At 34.2% G+C, this 22,673-nt stretch overlaps 1 protein-coding gene across 3 annotated transcripts in view; it reads left to right on the top strand.

Moving 5' to 3' along the window:
- LOC124370947 (C-1-tetrahydrofolate synthase, cytoplasmic) overlaps positions 1-20,922 on the top strand; it is a 70,500-nt gene extending 49,578 nt beyond the window's left edge. For all 3 annotated transcript variants that reach the window (XM_046829265.1, XM_046829261.1, XM_046829256.1), the window contains exons 12-19: positions 2,377-2,594; positions 3,319-3,529; positions 3,615-3,763; positions 4,574-4,677; positions 11,362-11,520; positions 13,930-14,056; positions 16,979-17,131; positions 18,621-20,922. In XM_046829265.1, coding sequence (XP_046685221.1) covers positions 2,377-2,594; positions 3,319-3,529; positions 3,615-3,763; positions 4,574-4,677; positions 11,362-11,520; positions 13,930-14,056; positions 16,979-17,131; positions 18,621-18,710 — 1,211 coding nt within the window. In that variant the 3' untranslated portion in view covers positions 18,711-20,922. The remainder of the gene's footprint in view (positions 1-2,376; positions 2,595-3,318; positions 3,530-3,614; positions 3,764-4,573; positions 4,678-11,361; positions 11,521-13,929; positions 14,057-16,978; positions 17,132-18,620) is intronic.
- The last annotated feature ends 1,751 nt before the right edge of the window (positions 20,923-22,673 follow it).

Raw genomic sequence — 22,673 nt, 5'->3', positions numbered from 1 at the left:
AAATCTAAAATTAGAGCATAGTATTTAAATTTTTTTATTTTCAAATAAATTTTAATTATTAGGTAAGTGTCTGTAAGCACTGAAAGATATTAGTATTTGCCCTGGAGAAATAATGTACTCAAGTTCACTATTGGCGATTGCTATCCTAGAAAAGGGACTTACTTACTCTTACTCCCATGGCCATGGATACCCTAGGTGGTATTTGGCCTCGCCAACCAGCTGCCTCCATCTCTCCCTGTCTTCACAATCCCCCTGACCCGCTCTCAATTTCCGCAAGTCCTCCACCTGGTCCTTCTAGCGATTTTTGGGTCTACCTCGAGGTCTTCTTCCAACTGGATTGTGTTTCCAAACCTCTTTAATCAATTTATCATCCTCCCTCCTCATCACATGGCCTGCCCACCGAAGTCTCCTGCTCTTTGCTTCTCCTACAACGTCTGGAGATTGAAACATCTCTCTGATTTCTTGGTTGTGCCTGATTCTCCATCCATCTCCATCTCTAATAGGTCCGAAAATTTTCCTCAAAATTTTATTCTCGAATGTAACCAATTTCTTTTCTGCCTGTTTATCTATAATCCATGTCTCTAATAAGGGACTAATAATTAAAATTGGTTATTGTTGTCGGTCATAGTATAAATATTATAAATATGAAAACAAAGATTTTATTAAAGTGATGGCACAATATGATGTGAATTAAAATGCCAAATCAATGTAATACTAACAAAATGATTAAGCATTAGAGATGGAGGTTCCATAGTCATGCATTGTTGTTAACAACTTGGTAGAATTACTTTTTACATATTTAATTTAAATAGAGGTCTAACAGTAGCATTTGTAGCAACATTATATAACCTTAGTGATTGAGACAGTTTTTTTAGATTATTTTTTTAAGCAGGCTGCATTTAAACTAGTCAGAACAAGGCATTAACAATTGTAAAAAGTAAAAAATTTATGTTTTCATACGGTATTTATGAATGAGATGCTCCAATTTATTGTAAATCTTACGTGAAAGGACTGAGTGACTATTGATTGACTTACCCAATCTGGCAAAGTTAATTATTGTTTTATTTTTATTACCGGTGTTGTAGCTATATATATCACTGCCACAGCAACTTAAGTTACTCATGGCTCCCTTGACCTCATCCAGACATTTGCTGATACCCAGATCATTTGTTCCAGCATGTACCAGTTTTTGGGCCTGCAGTCATATTCTTAATTGTATCACAGAGCTCATTGGCATTTGCTCCTCGATAACACAGTACATTTTCAATTGATACTTTGATGCTTTTGTCATGGATTATGAGAATAGGTTTATTTTGCTGTATATGCCTTTCCTGTGCATTCATATTAATTTATATTTCTTTTGTCTAATACTTATAGTTAGAGCAAGGTGTTAACATCTCTGTTTTGATGGCGTCGCATTAGTACCTCACTGTTTCCAGTTGTGTCTGTTTAGTTAATTTCTAGTCCCTTGCCAGTTCCCCTCAGAGATGTTGAGCCTTTGCAATATTGAGTAAGAACTTCAAACTGGTTTTTGCATTCAAAGTAACTTTCAATGTCTTATAATTTTTTTAGTACTGTCTTTTTATCTTGTTTTTAATTTATCTCTCGTTTAAAATCTTGATTCTCAGTTTTCAGTGTTATTTTCAGATATTAGGCTACTGTCCAAATCAATATTTAGAATGTTTACTATTGTTTCAATTCCATCACATGTGTAGTAATTTTTTTCAAGATTGTTAAATTTTTCTTTCACAACTTATATTTCATTCACAATTTTCCCTCTGGGAGAGATAGTGTTGTATTGTTCCATATGATAGAGATTTTCTTTAATCTGAGTATTTATATCATGCTCTAGTTTTGCAATATGCTTATGCGTTCCCACTTTGTTGCTTTTCTTACAAATCACAAGCAACTCAACATTTTTCAACAATAATTGTTTTAAATTGAAAACTGTGTCTTAAATTACAGACTTCTTAATTATTCTTCATTATTTCCCTGTTTAAATCTGGATTCTCTGCTTTCAGTAGTTCTATTTTATTCTCATTGACTGATTCATGCACTTCCTTTTTGAGATTTGAAGGAGAAGTTTTGGCCCTTTCCATATCATATTTAATCTGATAAAAAGATTCCTAAAGTTCTTGCAGATTTTGGCTTCCTCCAAAGTCAGAGCTGGTTTCAATAGATTCTGAGATAAACACTTCTCCATCAGAAATCACATTGTATTTTTTATCGACATCACTTAAATTTGGCGGCACTACCCCCACTACTTCCTGTGCCATGCATAATTGGCTGTTACTTTCTGGATAACCCTCGTACCTTTCTCAACAAAAATCAATAATTAACCATCTTAATTATTTACACTATTTTTCTGTATTGCAGTGGTGGATGTAAATGACAGATTCTTGAGGAAAATTATCATCGGAGCATCTGACACAGAGAAGAACATGACAAGGGAAACTAGTTTCAGCATCACAGTGGCCAGTGAGATAATGGCAGTGTTGGCATTGGCAAAGAACTTGGAGGATATGAAGACTCGACTGGCCAACATGGTAGTGGCCATGGACAGAAGCGGGAAACCTGTCACTGCTGATGACTTGGTAACAATTTACTCGTAGTATTTTAAGAAGTATGAATATATCCAATATTGACTTAGAATTACAGTGCTAATTAGATATGCTTGATTCAACATAATTATGGCCATGGACATTAGAAGGAAGCCTTTCACTGCTGATGACATGATTACATTCTGTTGTGAGTGTTCAGTTCAGTAAGAATATGTCCATTATTGACTATGAGTTACAGTACTACTTACCTATATATCTTACAACATGGTTGTAGCCATGCAGTAAGTCTGTCACTGCGGATGACTTGATAACAATGTGTCTCTGTAAATGCCTCAGTTTTTGAGGGTATAAAAAATTAAGTATGGGAGGCGTAAAGGTCTTTTCAGGACTAAGTACAGAGACTGGGCTCTTTCCCTTGTAATAAAAAAAGGAACAATGTGTTTCTGTTTATTCTCAAAAGTAGTAGAGAGAACTTTATTGCCCTAACTTCACCTCTAATAAAGAAATTTTTATTTAATTTTATTCTGATAAAAGTGGGAATATATCTACTATTAACAATGAAGTACAGTATAACTTATAGGTATTACAACTTAAGTATTTGGTGCAGCGTAACTTGTAAATCAGCCCTCTATATACCTGGTATCTTGTTTTAGGAGTGCGTTCATTATCATCTGTCTATTGATCTTTAGTTGTGATTTATGTTTGAGCAGGAACTGGTGTTTTTTTGTTGGAATTTCATCAGATCCCTTGATTGCAGGGCATGACTGGGGCTCTAGCTGTACTGCTAAGAGACTCAATACAGCCCACACTCATGCAGACACTGGAAGGTTCTCCCGTGTTCGTGCATACAGGACCCTTCGCCAACATTGCCCATGGCTGTTCTTCTGTCATCGCAGATGCCATCGCACTCAAGGTTGCCGGCAGGGACGGATATGTCATCACGGAAGCCGGCTTCGGTTCTGATATTGGTGAGCTCCATCACCACTGTTATCTGTGGCCCTGCTGCTCCTCAGAGCCCACATTATAATCGCTTGTAACTGTTGTTGGATGCAGGTATGGAGAAATTCTTTGACATCAAGTGTAGATCATCAGGACTGGTCCCAGATGCCATCGTGTTGGTCAGCTCAGTGAGAGCGCTAAAGATGCACGGTGGAGGGCATCCTGTCACCCCCGGCCGCCCCCTCGATCAGACTTATCTACAGGTCAGTCCTCTACACCAGTTGAGTTTTTCTATTAGAAATGACTAGATGTTATGTTAAATTATTTAGAAATAGGAAATCAAATTTCTGACTATTAAACTGACTTTTTAACAGCATTGTCGCCATCTGAGGATGGTATGATTGGTATATCAAAAAACAATTATGCTAATAACCAGTTATGCATATGTGAAGAGTTCTCTGCTGGATTAACTTATCATTAACTTTGGATAGCTTCAAAACTGCCCAGCACGGTTTCCAGTTTTTTTTAATAGTTCTATCAACAATTACAGACTAACTTCTGGTAAGGTCAGAGAATACTAACAGGAATGTCACTCATCAAAAGAACCCTATAAATTTATATCAAGAGAGCTATTATTGGTCATGTTGGGATATTTAATACAAGTACAGGTATGCATGCCGACATGTAGGCGTATCAATACACCAAATTTTAATTGTAAGCAAGAAAGGTTTTGAAACCTAAATTAAATTATTCATGCTAAAAGCACCCATTTCGGAGCAATAGAAGAAGAAGAATTTCTTTTTAGTGTTGGTATTAGCAATTTGTTCTATTTCATAGCTCTGCAAACCAACCAATCAAGGATGTCTGTTATTAGACTGAACAAGGCATCTTTAGCAAAAATATTATTCTTAATTTTCTTTTATTTATTTTTTTCAACCTTTTTCCATTGATATAAAAACTGTCATTGGTTATATTTTATAAAAGTTGTTTTATTGTCAATTCAAAATTACCTACATATATGTTCAGGCACACCAGATCTAGTGTTAATAAGTATATTTGTTTCTTAATTTTAGGAAAATCTCGAGCTGCTGGAAAAAGGACTTCCGAATCTTGTAAAACACATAGAGAATGGAAAGAAGTTTGGTCTTCCTGTGGTTGTAGCCATCAATAGCTTTATGTAAGTAAATAATAGACAATTAGCTGAAGATGAATATGCTAAATGAATAACTAGTGTACGAGGTGTGTCCAAAAAGTATCCGACCTTGATGTCTGGCATGAACTGACGTTACTTGGCGGCAACAGCAATCTGGTCCCCTTCAAAGTACCCCCTCCACAAGCCACTACCTTATTCCAATGCTCCTCCCACTTACGGAAACACTCCTTAAAAATTATTTTGCGGAATTGCTAACAGGTCCTTTGTCGCATTTGGTTTTATTTGTTCAATATAATATAGGCTCCATGCCTCTTGGAGCATATTCGTGATAAACAAGGCCGTCCTGGTCAAAAAAAACTGTCAGCATTGTCTTGACATTGCTTCGACTTTGTCTTGCTTTTTTCGGCCGTTGCTCTTCGCGAGTTTTCTACTGTGAAGATTGAGCCTTTGTTTCAGGGTCGTAGCCATAAACCCATGACTCATCACCAGTAATAACGTTTTTAAATAGCCCTGGGTCACTTTTTATCAAATCCAGATTGTCCTGTGCGATTTCAAGTCGACAGTTCTTTTGGTCTTCTGTCAACAGCCGAGGAACAAATTTTGCCGAAACACGGTTCATTTTTAAATCTTTGTGTAAAATGTTACAAAGTGACGATTTTGGTATTCCTAAATCTTCCCCCAGCTCTCAGACAGTCAATCGACAGTTTTCATTAATTGCTGCACGAACATGTTCAACTTTTTCAGCGTTTCTGACCGTTGAAGGCCTGCCAGATCGGTCATCACTCTCCACTGATAGGCGGCCATTTTTAAACCGCCTAAACCACTCTTTTATTTGTGTATCGCCCATAGACATGTCACCATAAACTTTCCGTATCATAGTAATCGTCTCTGATGCTGAATGGCCAAGTTTTTGGCAAAATTTAATGCAAGTGTGCTGCTCAACACGTTCAGTCACACACAGCAGTACTGTATGGAACAGAGCGCTGTGATTCACTGATTGACTGGATCGTATTCAATGCCTAATAGGGGAAGGAGTAGGCTCGCTCCTCCCCTCCAATAACCGGTTTGAGCCGGTCGGTTACGCCACGGCCGCCTACTGGTCGGCGGTCGGATACTTTTTGGACAGACCTCGTATAGCTTAATGTGCTTCTTTAAGTTTCAATACCACTGTCTTGAGCAGAAGACTACACTCATATGTTTTAACTTACATATGACTGTCTACCAACTGATGGTAACACAAATACATTTAATGGATTCGTAAGGTGTACATTTTTATAAGAAAGGTTCCCTTTTTCCAGTTGTGTTTCACTCAATGTGTTGTTTTAGTCTCCAGCAATCATGTATTTATTTTCATTAACCTCAGGTGTTGGTGTTATAATGACCTGTACCAGATCTTCCAGTAGAACTACTAGATTTGAGCTTTTTGATACTACAATTATCAAACATTTTTTATTTTGTACACAGAGATTTTCCAGTCTCCTCTTTTGTTTTGTTTTATTTTTGAGTTCCAGATTTGTAATTGAGACATCTGGGCATATTGCAACCTAGGTAAAACATCGGTATTAAATCAATGTAAAGAATGCAAAAATAGTTGTGATTTCTAATATTACACGTGTGTGGTAAAAAATGAGTAGACAGACATGTGTTAATATAGTGGGAGAGGTAGGTAATTGACCGAATTGATGGGGATAAAGTGACTCATAATCTACTCTACCCTCAATGACATATATCTGGACGATTGGAATAAAAAAATCTGACCAAAGTGTCATGCTTTATCGTTCTTTTGTAATATAAAAACATGCTCAGGGTTACATGAAATTAATAAATGACCAAAGTAATAAAATGACCAAAACACTTTCAACAACTTGGAAATGTAGCAGTTGTGTGGATTTTCACTCCCTACATGAAAACCAAGAATCCACTCCTGTTTCTTCAAACAAGACTTCAAACATCAAAATGACTCCCCCATGTGACTCACTTAAAGAACTTGAACAAAGTCTTGTTGAAAATGAGGAGCAAAATAGTGAAGAAAGTTTAATAATGGCAGCTAAAATAGGATCTGCACTTTTACATGAAAACAATATTCTTAAAAAAGAAAATTGTACCCTGCTAGCCCAATTAAATAGCCTTGAAGCCAAAATAGAGGAGCTGGAATACAATGAATCAAAACATATCTCCAATATGGAGTCACTACAAGGAAAAATATCCGAACTTGAAGCACAGCTAATGAAAGAAAAACAATGCATGATTGAAGCACAGAATATTTTTGAAGAAAATGACAAAAAACTGTCTGAAGTGATATTTGAGTACGAAATAAAAATTAAAGACCAAAAGAAACAAATTGCAATGCTGAAAACACAAGTATCTTATGGAAATCACACTACAGCACAACATAGCAATGTAGAAACCCAAACTGAGCTCTCTACTGATCAGACCAACTCCTCCTTCCCCCCTTTCACCTCACCCTCCCTTCTCCTAGAAATTGGCAGTTTTAAAAAAAGTCACACTTCACTTGAAGAGAAATTCTCTAGCTTAGAAGCATCCATCAAGAATTTATTAAGAATTAGAAATGGCAAAGAAGAAACCTCTGAAAGGAAAATACCAAGGCACAAACACAAAACTAATCCCAAAGCCAAATATAGTGCCTCCCTTAAAGTGCAGAAGACGAAAGCATCCATCTCCCAGGCTGAGCACCCTACCAGTGAGCCCATCCCCGAAATAGCCCAACCAATTCATTCCAACAGCAACAAAGAACATCCTTCTTTCACCAGTACTGCAAAATTTACAAAGAAATTATCACCCCCTATAACAGCCATCATAAGGCCTTCAAGTCAGACTACAGAGGATTTCTTTAATGAACACATAGAATTCTTTAAAAGGAATATGCAAATTAGTTCTACAACTCATCAAATAACACTTAAGGCAAGTAACCAATGCTCAACAGCTTTTCTAGGTCAAGCTCCAAACCAACAACACACTTTTTTAGAAAAAACCAAGACAAAGATTGTGAAACCATAGTACAAATATTAAAACCAATAACAGGAAAAAGTAAACAACACAAATTTATCATTGCTCACCAAAACATTGATGGCCTTCAGAACAAAATCGAGAGACTGACACACTTCCTACATAGCTCTAATCCAGACTTAATAATTCTTTCAGAACACGGCTTAAGTAGTCAAAAGTTGGAAAACGCAAGAATCCCTGGCTACAGTCTACTAGGTGGTTTTACCAGACAGCAATACCGGAAAGGTGGAAGGTGGAAAGGTAGCTGTTTTTGCTAGCTTAAGATTAAAAAACAAGATTACAGTAGTATCAGTATCAAGCAATACATCGGAACTCATTTGTTAAACGATGCTCCTGAAAATTGAGCTGAGACAAGGACAAGCTTGACAACTGCTAAGCGTCTACAGACCACCCTGCAGCAACTTAGAAAATGCAATAGACATTTTATCAGCTGAGCTTGACAAAATTGTAGCCATTAATGACATGGTACTGGTGATGGGGGACGTGAATGTAGACAATCTTATTGAAAGCAATGACAGAAGAAACCTGGATGAAATGCTCCTTAGCCATGGCTTGAGCAGACTTCATCTACCCGCAACCAGAATAACAAATCATAGCCAGACCTCTATAGATTTTATATGCACGAACATAAAAGAAACGGATATAGCTACCAAAATAACACAGACAGGCCTCTCAGACCACACGGCCCAACTATGTACGATTCTCACAGATTCTACGAAACAGCCACTGACCCAAACAAAAAGAAGACAGTTTAACGCAAGAACAGTGCAAGAATTGAAGCACAATCTGGAATCCCAAGACTGGACTAAAGTCACTCTCACCGACAATGTGGAAACTGCTTATAAAGCATTTAGTGGAATTTTTCAAACCGCATTGAACATAGCATGTCCACTCAAGATAGTAAAGAAGAAAAGAAATCCCTACAAAAATATATGGGACAATGAAAGTCAGGCCCTAAAATTATCATACTTAGAAGCACTGAATAAACAAATCATTACTGGCCACCCTGATGACAAAAAAGAAACAGCCCGAAGGAAAAAATGATATGATATACGAGGGGGTATCCAAAAGTAACCGGAATTGTATTGCTGGCAGCCGGCAGCGTGTAGTACACATTCCTGCCGCTAGGCGTGTGTAGCGCAACCCATTGCGAGCTCAGTGACCCCAGTTTCGTTGTCCTAGTGCATTCTGTTCGTTCGTAGTGACTGTTTTCGCTAACCCTGTTTTGTTCTTGTTTCGTTTTTTGTCATGGCAAGTTTAAGTGAACAACGTGCAGCTGTGAAATTTTGTTTTTTACTTGGTAAAAATGCTGCAGAAACTATTTTAATGTTGAATACAGCTTACAAAGATGATGCTACGAGTGGTTCGCTCAATTTAAAAATGGCGACATGTCGATTGAAGACAAACCTCGTTCTGGACGTCCATCAACCTCTCGAACGGACAAAAATGTTGAGAAAATTCGTGAACTTGTGCTCACCAACTGTCGACAGACAATTGAGGAACTATCAGAGAGTAGTGGGTTAACTTGGAGCTCGGTTCAGCGAATTTTAACGGGAGATTTAGGACTGAAAAGGGTTGCTGCCAAATTTGTTCCTCGACTTCTGACTGACCATCAAAAGGCACATCGAGTTGAATCTTGCTGCCTTCTGAAAGAACATCTCGAAAATAATCCCGATTTTTCCCGAAAGCTGTGTGGAATGTAATAAATAATGAAAGAAAAGAAAAATCTTCAAAAAATCCACTAGAATGCCTATAAATAGAGGAAGAAATAGTTGACTCTCCAATAACTATTGCCAATCATTTAAATTACTTCTTTGCTACAGTCGCTGACCGAACACTCCTCAGAAATGGAACATCGACACCTGTAATAGCACCAAACAATAACAACAAACACCAAACCTAGCCTTCTCTGAAACCAACAAACAAGAAATTGGAAAAATCATTAACTCTTTAAAAGCAAAAACATCAGCAGGGGAGGATGAGATCTCATCAAAATTGATCAAACAGTGCAAACATGAAATAATCACCCCACTGACTCACATCATTAATAAATCACTTTCACAAGGAATATTTCCAAATGAACTAAAACTCGCAAAAATCTATCCGAAATTCAAATGTGGAGCAACAAATGAAGCCACCAGCTACAGGCCAATTTCCCTAATCTCTACTTTTTCTAAAATACTGGAGCGAGTAATACTAAATAGACTACTGGGCCACCTCAAGCAGCACGATCTTCTCACCCGTAGACAACACGGTTTTATAAAAGACAGATCAACTTCAACAGCAATAGCTCAACTAATTGAAGAAATCATCGACAATCTGGAAAAAGGACAAATTGCAACAAGCATATTTTTGGATTTTAGTAAAGCGTTTGACTGCCTTGATCATGAACTCATACTGAAAAAGTTACACTCTCTTGGAGTCATTGACAAGGAACTTGACTGGTTTAAGAGCTACTTGAGCAACAAGGAACAAGTAGTAGAACTTACTTACTTGGAGAAAAACACTGTGACGAAAGTAAAATCTAAGCCACTACCAGTAAGCATAGGAGTACCTCAAGGCTCCGTGCTTGGACCCGTCTTGTACATTCTCCTAACAAATGACCTCCCAAATTATCTCCAAAACCACTGTGAAATTGTAATGTATGCTGACGACACAGCTTTGATTTTAGCAAATAAGAACAAAGCTCAGCTAGATATAGACTCTTTTGTTGCATATAATGTGGCTAAGCAATACTGCCACCTCAATGATTTAGTCTTAAATGACTCAAAGACCCTACAGCTAGTCTTTACACCTAACCCAAACCAATATGACGGGCTCCCAGAAATAACTACAATTAAATCAGGAAAGTACCTTGGTCTAACTGTTCATCAAAACCTCTCATGGGAACCTCACATCAATCAACTCTGCCACAAACTTAATAGTAGCCTGTATGCAGTGAGAAGAATAAAACAAATCAGTAGCCCTCAAGTAGCTTTGACAGCATACCTTTCCCTATTTGAATGTCATCTTAGATATGGACTGATAGCCTGGGGAGGTACGACAATTGGAAATCTTAAAAGGGTGCTCGTTATACAAAAAAGGGCTGTCAGGACTCTAAGTGGATTAGGACCAATGGACTCATGCCGAGCAGCTTTCAGACATCTAGGAATACTGACGATCATAGGACTCTATATCCTAGAGACGATCTTATTTGCCACAAAAACAGGGCACGCAAGAACTGGCGACATCCACCCCTACAACACCAGACATAGAAACAACTTGACCCTCATCATCTGACTCTGTTCGAGAAAAAACCATCGTATAAAGGAGCCATGTTCTTTAACAATCTACCTGACTACCTAAGAAAGCTTCCAGAGAAGAACTTCAAGACCTCCTTAAGAAGCTGGCTGCTGGAGCATCCATACTACAGTGTCCAGGAGTTCCTTCAGTGGAGGACAAGCGCTTTGTAATTTACATACACTGATTGTGACATAAACACTGACCTTTGTTCTATTCTATTCTAATATTTAATGCTTATGTCAACCAACTATAAACTCCGGGTCTGACCTAGGTCCTCAAAGACCCAGGTTCAAGTTTTGGACGAGTCCTGATACCACCAAATTTCCTATGTATTTTTTCCTCACTTCTATCTAACCTGTATTTCCCATTAAGTTTTATTTTTGTAACGCTCTGTTGCAGGACTGACACAGACTCTGAGCATCGGTTGGTGCGAGAGGTAGCTCTGGCAGCAGGGGCCTATGATGCTGTGGTCTGTTCCCACTGGAATGAGGGAGGAAAGGGAGCTGTAGGGCTGGCAGATGCTGTCATACAGGCCTGCCAGAGTTCTCATCACTTCCAGTCAGTATAGTTACAATATATTCTCTCTTAGGTGTAAATAGATAAACCAGATAGCCCAGACTCCAAGATTACAAACCCTAGATCTGACAAACCAATGGTCACTTGACATTTTCCCATTAATTGTTAAATCATACTGCATTAAAAACAACTATACAATATATTATATTTTACACAGGGTTTATTTAATATCTTCCTCTTTATTATTTTTTCATATACCAATACCAAATCACTGCTCATTCATTGTTCAATATTAAATATTCTATTTAACTTCTTATCAGCTACATAATATTTTCAATTGCAAATAACAAAAGCAATTTTTTTTTAATTTAGTATTTTGTTGTGACATGATTTTACATTACGCTACTATGTTAAAGACATTGCAAGCGTTTAAAAATAAGTAAATAAGTGATTTTTTTTGCTGTGTATTTTTACCAATGAATTAATATTCCATTTATGTTTGAAGTACTGTCTTACATCACCATACTTACTTATGTTTAGAAAAAAATAAATGTTTCCTACTCAACAATGATGGGTATCGGAAGAATCTTGTAAAACTCAATATGTATATTAGTTTATGAAAGAAAAATTCAAAACTCAAATATTAAAAAGATTTGAAGGAATAACATAGTTCTCAACGAACAGACGTTTTCTTCATGCACTACAACCCATACCAGCAGTTGTAAGGGTATTAATTTGGTAATCAATTTATTAAACTATAAGTCTATATAATTTAACTATGAGTTAATTTTTATACAGAAAAATAATAAGGTAACAAATGCATTTTTAGGCACGAATTCGGTTTACCATCACCATTCCTGAAAGTGAGCCTAATTTATTTATGGCCACATTTAATGCAATAATAATGAATATCATTCTTTCTATTGTCCTTATTTCGGAATTATGTCTTGTTCAGTACAGTTGTATACATTATTACTTATTTTTGTTTGGTACTTTTTTACAATTTATTTAAAAAACAAACAGGGTGAAACTTAAACGCATTTTATAGACACAAAAATAAATATTAGTGGATATGAATAACATTAGGCTTAATATGATCTTTTATAGCCAGTTTTAATCTAGTTTGAAGATGCTGTTTCAAAATGTTCTAACATTACGAGTAGCTATGGTGGGAAGGATTGATTTAATAACATTCCAACTTTTAGAATGTCACACCACACCATTGTACAAATTCAAAACCTATCATCCATATTCAGTTTTTTTCTGTTAATTTATTGGTGGAGAGTTGAAGTCATGTTGTTATCTTTGATCATAGCCAACCCAATATAACTGAGCTGTGTGGTCTGATAATCCAGACTGTATATGGTTGTGGTAATGTCTGGGACAGAAATGCTAGTGCATACACAGTCAGTAGAAGTCTGTGTCAGATGTGATATGGGTCGATAGGAGAGGGAGCCTTCTCATTTTGTATGTCACGAGTTCACCTCTTGGGTGTTTACCTTTAATTTGTTAATATATATGTTCCCTATAAGTACAAATGATGTTTTGTAAACTTGACGTTCATTATGTTAGATCAAATTTCCATGCTGGTTCTTATATGGTGATCAATAAACTCCAAGCACCTATAGATACTTTCCTTTATTTTTTTTTATTTTTTTTTATTTTTCAATTTTACATGACAGCTACAGGACATGATATAGCACAAACAAAGTACAAAACCTTTAACTTTAATATGCACCATAGCTGCCTCTAAGAGAAGTTCTCCTAAAAATCAGCTATTTCCACAGCTTTGGTGTAGTCTAGGAGACTATTCTTGCTATAAATTGTAACACCTCCCAGTCTGTGTAGTTTCCTGTTGTATTCATATATTGTATATCCTTCAATCATAGTTTTTTTTTTTTATTTATTCTTTTTTGAAACGACATTCTGTTATTACTAAAAGACTTGGGCTTAATTCATGAAGGAGAGATGAAGGAGAAATTTTTTATGAAGGATACTTATATTATTTCTCATGTTTCTTGAGACTGGTCAAAAAATAGTGGTCTGCTAAGTGGAGATCTGTGGGTTGAAACAGTGAGTTATGGTGCTATTTCCTGAGAGTAGCTCTAGACTTTCCATTGCTCTGTTATCCTGGTCCCAGTAGACTTATAACTAGTAATTTTGTGATTAAATTTGACATGTTATTTTAAGTGTTTCTGTGTCAAATCTTGACCTTCAAGCTGAAAATTTGTGTCAGTCCACCAGATGGCTTTGTTTTTAAATTTTACAAAACATAGGGCAAAGTTTATAACAAATGAAAACCACACTGAAAGTAATCTATCATGACAAGCAGTCAATACATCGGGAATAAATATTAAACAATTAAATGACAAAAAATTATAAATGTATGTTTTTACTAGACTTATTGTGTATCTATTGTATTGGAACTCATTTTAACTTTATTAATTCCAGATTTCTGTACGATTTAAACCAGCCTCTGCTCAAAAAGATGGAAAAGGTAGCATTTGAGATGTACGGAGCTGGGGAGGTCAAGCCTACACCACAAGTGTTGGAAAAACTGCAGCTATTAGAGCAGAAGGTGATTCTTTGGTCTTACTATGTTAAGGGTTCTTCCATGGGATATAAAAAAATAATAAATCCCTTACATAATAGATATTTAAATGCTCACTTATGAATTCAGTCATCTCTATGCATAACACTACTTACATTATAACCTGAATCCTTGTAATGACAAGGATGCTGTGAGCAATGTTTATACCAGTACAAACAGTGTTGAAATTGATGCTAAAAACTTTGTTATACTATGTGTTTTTTCTTTACCTTTCGGCGTTCTGGCTGAATTTGTACATCAGCATTTTGGCTAATACAGTCAGCGGAATCTAACCTTTTTAAAACATGAATTATTGAATCAGAAGAATGATTGTGGCAGGTACCTTAAAATGAAGTACTAATTTCTTGGAATTGTGGCTTAAATTCTAATAAAACTTTTAAATAAAATTATCAGCTTTGTAGCAGTACTATATGAAATATTAATCTCGAGTAGGTTTTTATGATTTCAAAGATGTGTCACTATCTCGGAATTAAGTTCATGTTTTGTTGTTATTTAGACTGTTCATTAGCTGATCTATCACTCCTTGAAATATTATTATTGGGACAACTCAGTATGTAAACTGTGTAACAAAACTCTACACAAACTTTAGGATACTGTTCCATGAACCAAGGAGGAGCTAAAAAGTAAATACAAAAAATGGTTTATCTCTTTTCGTTTACCGTCATGATTTTTATTTTTTATTTCAGGAACCAGTAAAAATCAAAAACTCAAATTTGGTATAAGTATTTCTCTTTCGGTCTCAAATCAATGAAAAATTAATATTATATCATCATATGATGTTTCAATATGGTGGTTTGTGTACATTTTAAAACCTTAATACCATGAAAACTAATTAGATTGTCGACATTTTTAAAGAGCAATAAAACTTGTTAAATCTAATTACAAACTAAAACTTTGCCAATAAATAATGTATATACAAGCTTTTAACAATTTGTAATGCACAGCAAAATTTTCATTGTTTTTATGTCATTAATAATCGTACATTAAAAGCGTATATTGACATTATTTACAGACCAGGTGTTAGAATGTTTGTAATTATATTTAAAAATTGCAATTAATTATGCTTTAACCCTCCCAGTGGCAACTACTTTTTCTCCAAGTGGTGGGACTTTTTCTCACATTTTGTATTGTATCAATATATACATATTTTTTAGCTCTAAAAATTATATAAATATAACATATTATAATATCAAATTAAACTGCACAATGTAACAATGTTAAAATAATTTACTTACCTTGGTTTAGTTGAAAAGTAGATGAGTTGAAAAACCAAAATATTTTTTTGGAAATTTTAATTTTTATGTTTGGCTTCAATTATGAAATAAAAAAATAGCTAAAATAAACTATTCTTGATAGCAGTTTTGTTCTAAATTTAATTTTAATTTGAAAAACACACAGTTTGAATGAACTAAAAAAATACACTAACACTAATTACATAAACAACTATGTACATCAGTTTTTATGACATTTTAGTTTGTATCTGAGTCATCTTTCCTCCTCTTTCTTCCAGGCCTTAGAGGTCTCCAATAATGTTCCAAGTAGGGAAAGCACTCTCTGTGAACTCCACAATTGCAGGCTGGACACCAAAAGTGGCTTTTACCTTTTTTTTGTGGATCCACATACAGCACATAGTCTTTTTTTTCCTCTTTTTTAAGCCTCAGCTTTAAGCTATGACGACTTCATTGAACACTGGCTATTTCATGTTTATTCCTGATGGGCCCTCCCCGGGATTTGAACCCGTTATCTATATCCGAGACTATATCCATTAGTCTACAGAGGAGGACAACACATAGTCTTTCTTTGCGTCCAGCCGCGACTGTTCTATTAACGCGACTCGCCAAAGGCAATTAAAATAGACATACAGTAAACAAAACGTATACCCAGTACAATAAAATACTATATGAAATTAAAGTTTGGAATCTGTCCTTTCTATCCATACCACTTCAGCGCTGATACGTCGCGGAATGTTTTTATAAACCGCTTAACAAAAAAGGCTTACATAAATAGACGCTGCAGCGTCTTTCACCACTCGGAGGGTTAAACAATTTCTTTATCTTATTACATTTTAAGGTATTACGCTTTAAAAATTTCAACAGCTCTACCATCGCGAAACATGATATGATAATACAACAATTTTTTTCTTAAATGTTTATAAAAAAAATAATTGTACCAAATTCGATTTTTTTCTCTACTGGTTTCCGAAAGAAGAATTGAAAACTAAAAAATACATACGGTAAACAAAAATAATGACCATATTTATTGCATTTAGTTTTTGTGTTCCTACTGGTCCAATATCGTAAAGTTTGTGTAGAGAGTTTTGTTACACCCCATATATAACTTATATATATTTTAATTTGAATTAAAGTGGTTTGTTTGCTAGGGATTCAGTGAGATGTCATTGTATATGGACAAGACCTTTTTTCTCAATAGAAACCCAACTATTTAAAGTGTAAATATTTCATGTAATTAAAATGGATTTTTCATAGTGTTTCGGTGGGCTGCCAGTGTGTATGATCAGGAACTCTTTCTCAGTAGAGAACCAAACTATTGAGGATGAAAATATCTTCTTATAAAAGTGGTTTTTTCGCCTAGGAGTTTGATGGGCTGCCAGTGTGTATGATTATGAGTAAGACCGTAGTGGAGACGCCAACTATTGAGGATGTAAATATGTTTTTTGGTTTTTTTTTTTGCCTTGGGTTTGGTGGGCTGAGAGTGTGTATGAGTAGGATTACTCTCTCACTTAATGGAGACCACATCTACTGAGGATGTAAAAAGTGTTTTTCTGTCTAGGAGTTTGGTGGGCTGCCCATTGTGTATGAGCAAGACTGCTATCTGAATCAGTGGAGACTCCAATTACTGAGGATGTAAAAAGTGTTTTTTTCACCCTAGGGATTTGGTGGGCTGCCAGTGTGTATGAGCAAGACTGCTCTCTCACTCAGTGGAGACGCCAATGTCAAGGGTGTTCCGACTGGTTTCACACTGCCCATCTCTGATGTCTACCTCTCAGCCGGGGCTGGCTTTGTTGTAGCAATGGTGGGAGAGGTATGTTAATGGTAGTTGAATGATGTGACTGTAGCCGAATCTTGAATTCACCTGATCTTCAAAAAAATTTGGAATTGAAAATTGAGTGCTAAGTTTTGACGATCTTGTAATATGTTGACATCAGTATTTACATAATACTGTATTTTATTTATTCTGTAAAATTTTGATTAATCATACTGCACTCAAAACCATAGGTAATTATGTATAATTAAAACCAAGTAAGGAAATATAATATGTGAATTAGCTGATCATCAGTATTTCACCAGTTTTTAACAATTACCAATAGGTTAAACATACTTTTGTTATAATTTCTGTACAGAAACCCAAGATAAATTAAAAAAGTAACAAATTATTGTGTTTCTGTAAATAATATGTTACTTCCAATTTTTATCCAATATTTTATGTTGTTCATTGCTGTTCCGTGTATGTGTGGAAGTAAGCTGCTTAGCAGTAAACAAATTGTGATTACTATAAAGTGTATTTGTCACAGTGTTTAAAATGCTGTACATAGATAACCATTATAGTGAATTAATGTGGTCTTTTAAATAATGCTTTGTTTACAGTTTGAATTTTTTATGATTATGTTCATGCATTTAATGTTACTGTGTGATAATTGATAATTTTAGTTAATGTTGTAATTGGTGTAGTTGTTTATAAATATGTCTGTTTTAAGAATATGTTGATTTGTTAATATTTGTTATCATAAGTAGAAGTGGTTGCCTTTTTTTTAATATTTCAAATTTACAATAAATATTTAATAATATATTATCTGCAGATATATTTTTTTTTGAAAATGTTGGATCCCATTACCCAGACTACCCATATACTATACAGGATATCCCATAACTCTCTAGACAAAGGTATATCATATTATTACTCAGGTCAAGACCTGATAAATACTCAGGTCAAGGTGATATTTCACCATATGAATATGGGTCTCTGATGTCTGTCTATATAATTTTTTATAAAAAAATTAATATCTTCAAAAATAATAAATTAAATTACACAAAATTTGGCTCAAATGTTTACAATAACAATACCAGTTACTGAAAAAAGTATTATGACATTATCTTTAGTACTTTCAAAATTGTGGCGATTGAAACTTTTAAACTTTGAATATTTTAAAAACCAGAAATTTTTTTCAAGAATTGCAAGCATAGCAGTTTTTAGAAGATTTTACCACAAATATATAATGACACCAAAATTATTTAAATTGAATAATAAATAACTCATTTAAAGCAGATTTACTGTGACAACACATGGCTCACTCAATTTATAGCTGTTGGTTATTCAGTTTTGTATTGTTGGCTATTTGCTGAGAACCTCAATGTGGGTTAACTAATTTAAAATTGAATCTTGATAACAAATATATTGAAACACCATTAGTTTCATAACAAGTATATTAATATTAAACTGGTTAATAATTTATCTATATATAAATTATTAAAAGATAACTGGCCTTTTTAATGAGTTACATATTATTTTTCAGATCTCTAAAATGCCCGGTCTGCCCACAAGACCTTGCATTTACGACATTGATCTTGACACACACACCGGGGAGATCCTTGGGCTCTTCTGAAGCAGAGATATCAGGAATTCTGCTCAGGACTTATGTCCTTTTCTTGTGCTCAAATATGCCTTAAGATCATTTTATAACATCATTATTTTAGAATTTACTTTAGTTTGTAAATTAATTACTATTAAACATATGTAAGTTATTTTTATATAATTTGTAATATTATCTTTAAAATTAGTATTTTAAGTATTGGAAATCAAAGTAATAGTTGTTTATAATTTATATGTGCACGAGTTTTCTATCTAAAATCACATTGAAATGTTAGATGAGATCAAAAAGTTTATTATTCTTTTCATCCCTGCACGTAACCTGTCACAATCTGGTGTGGAAAACTTTATTTCCATACAACGTTTCAGAACTCTTACAAACATTGAGGAAAAAAGAATCTTATTACAAACAGAAATGTCTTGTTTTTCCTCTATCTATTATTTTTTTTTAATTTTTACAGTGATCCGCATAGTACTAAAAAGTAGTGTTATTTGTTGTAGAATTATTTGTCTATAACAACTGAATTTTATTGAAAAATTAAAAGTACTTTCTCTAGTTTTAAAATGGCTTATGTTTCAGTAATAATATCAAATATAACCAAAAATATATCAAATAAATTGGTACATAATTAGGTAAGTTTCAGAAAAAATGCCTTTCTGCCTTTATACTATTATAAGAAGCACTAATTCCATGTCACCAACTATAGTGTTATACATAAACAATGTACTTTCTCATCCAGTTTTTAAATAGATACATTATATTTTTATACATATAATGCATACAATATAAGAATAAGAATAAGAAATATTTTATTCCAAACTTTGTACAAATTTACAATAAATGAAATGGTGGAAATACTAGCCATCTGAACAAGTAGCGATGGCTAGTGCAAAGAAAACTTAACTAAGTGTTTTACACTGACAGTCAGTCTACATAGCTATCTTCTTGTGTACCTGGTCGACACCAGGTACGACATACATATAAAAGTGTATTAAGTATATTTTTTTAAATAAAAATATAAACATCTTGTAGAATATTTTTATATTAAGAGAATTTAAAAAAATATAAACATGTTATTTTCTATAATACAACAATTTAACTGCCCTCTAGATTGATTATAAATTGAAAAAAAAATATTTTGAAATCCCACAGAAATACTTTTTATAGGAGAAGAAATTTAAATTTAAAAAGTAAAAGCCCATAAAAGAACCTTTATATCTGTTTGATTAAGCTGGACCCTTAAACTGTATTTTTAATGTAATGTTGTAGGATTTTTCTGACATTAACCATTGTTCTGTGGTCTAGAAATTATTAACAATATGTTTTGAGATCTGCAATCTGATTTCTTTCTGAGATGTATATAATAAACCTACACATAACTAAAATACAGGTTAAAACAAGCAAAGCTTATCAAAACATTGTAACATGCATAAGTAAGGAATTATAAACAAACATGTTTCAATTCCGTGCACACTATCTTTAAAACACGCTCTAAATAAAACAAACAGTAATTATTCAAAAATGAACTAAAATATGGGTCATAAGCTCTAACCAACCTTTGACAACCTAACAGTGGTCAATGGTATATAGTGATTGTTATTGCAGAAACAAAAAGGTGAAACTAAGAAACTAAGAGAACGGGAGTGAGTCTCTATTATATTTATTCTAAATGAACTTCTCAAACTATTCTGTGACTGCATCGTTTTAATAGAAATCTTTGTACTGTTTGAGTCTTTAGCTATTGTTTTTAGTTAATTTTTAATTATTAGCAACTAAAGCAGCGTATTTCATCTGATGGTTCACTAAGCGAGAGTTAAAGGGGCTAAGAGTTTATTGTAAAATCAAAGCTACACTTAGCTCTTATTTAATGTATATGAATATATTCAGTAGTCATTTGTTCATTGTTATAAATAGTAATATACTTTCTTGTATCTTAATTACATTTGTTTATTATATGAGCTTCCAAAATATCAGTTTAGTTCTTAATAATTAATTATAACTTATTTAATTTTAATTTGCCTATAACGTTTAAGTATGAAGTGCTATTCAACTTGCTGGATTGTAATATTTACATCTACAAACATTGTTAATATTTTTTATTGTTAATATCCTTTTTATATTATTCGTTAAAGACTGTTATTTACGTAACATTCCACTGTGTGGCTGTTAAAATTTGTATTTTTACACTCTATATTGCTAGTTTATAAATATATTTTCAATGTTTATATTTTGTTTTTTTTTATTCAGACCCAACTTTACTGTAAAGAAACTTGGGAATAATGCCTATTGGATTTTCAGATATAATGTCCCTGATTGAGCTACTCTCGAATATCCTCAACCATGGATACATTGACGGCTGGTTATGCTAACCCCTAGATACCTTGAGCCTTGTATGCTCTTCTAAACGTAGAATAAGATACCTAAATCATATTCAAGTGTACTATATTGCTCTCCTTTCTTCAAAACAAATTCTAGTAAATAAAAATATACTAAGAGTTTACCGATGGCTTTGCATGTAATTTCTAGCAGTACAACAGAAAACATATATCTTTCAAACAAAAGCCCAAATATTCTTAAAGGCAAACTGCATAATAATAATTATGATATAGATTGGAATAATGAGTTTTAATTATTTTTACGAATATTAAAGTCCACAAAATATGTTATCACCCTTTTTCTCTATTTTTAATAACTCCATACATTTAATAAATACGAAAGTCAGTCTGAAAGTTTGGATATATTATATGAACAGTTTTCATGCAAGACTTGCAGAACATTAGGCTTGTTCAAGTAAAACCATCCAGCGTCTATGCAGTTATGAAGTTGGATTTTCCATTCGTAGAAAGTACCCAGCTTTTTATTTAATTTTTGGAATGTAATAAAAATATTTAAGAATCTTATTAATTTCGGTTTCCAAAGAAAAGTAACAATGGCCCAACTCGTGAGAAGAGGCATTGTCACAGTGCAAAATTAAACCCTTAATGTTCAATTCCTAAAGAATTTCTGGTAAGCATTGTTCAGTGTACCAACTTCCTGCAACATTCCTTTGTCCCTCCAGCTTAATAGCTTTTATTAGTCATGTACTCCTGAAAAAAATATTGTATATTTCATTCTTTACTGATGGTTGTTTCTTGACCATTGTGGGGAATATCTCGTCTATATGTACGTCTCATCACCAATGGCAATTTTGGAAATAATATGATTACTACCATTATTAGCAGTTGGAGATTCTGCTGGGTGATTCTCAAATCTTTGCTTATCTGGCAAATTGTGAGGTAGCCATTGAGAAACATTTTCCTGACTTTTAAAAAGTCATGCAAGATTATTCACACTGCTGCGGATCCAATCATTAGGGAAGATTCAATTATAAGTGCAGTGTTCTTGAGTAACAGCAGAAAACATTTGTACCAGATCTGTATGGAGTGCTACTGACTAACAGAGGAGTTCTCCAAGGATCAGTCCTAGGACCAATTCTGGTTATGCTGTTTATTAATGACTTTCCTGAACAACTAGAGGAGTACAGCAAGATGATAATGTATGCAGATGACACTGTGCTGCTTACAGCTAACAGAAACAGAACAACTATAAGTAAACACTTTTATAACCTTGACACAAGATTACTATATGAAAAATTACTTGGTCCTCAATGAAAGTACAACCAAGTAAATGTTATTTGGAAATAAAAAGGCTACAGTATATGGCCAATCTTACAGCAGCTGACAAAATCAAACATCTGGGTGTCATAGTTGATGAAAATTTATCCTGGAAGTGTCAAGTGGAGAATATCTGTTTACAACTCAGGTCAGCCCTGTGTGCTATAAAACGAACTAAGGCAACTAGTACCCTTGAAGCAACTAGGACAGCATATCATGCATTGTTTGAAAGCCATGTATGCTATGGCATTTCTGTCTGGGGTGGCTCCACTGAGGGCAATCTCAACTGTGTTGTCCTGTTATTGCAGAAAAGGGCAATTAGAAT

The sequence above is a fragment of the Homalodisca vitripennis genome, chromosome 1 (assembly GCF_021130785.1).
Source record: "Homalodisca vitripennis isolate AUS2020 chromosome 1, UT_GWSS_2.1, whole genome shotgun sequence".
NCBI lineage: Eukaryota > Metazoa > Arthropoda > Insecta > Hemiptera > Cicadellidae > Homalodisca > Homalodisca vitripennis.
The sequence above is the reverse complement of the archived record's forward strand: the minus strand, read 5'-3'. Positions and strand labels throughout refer to the sequence as shown.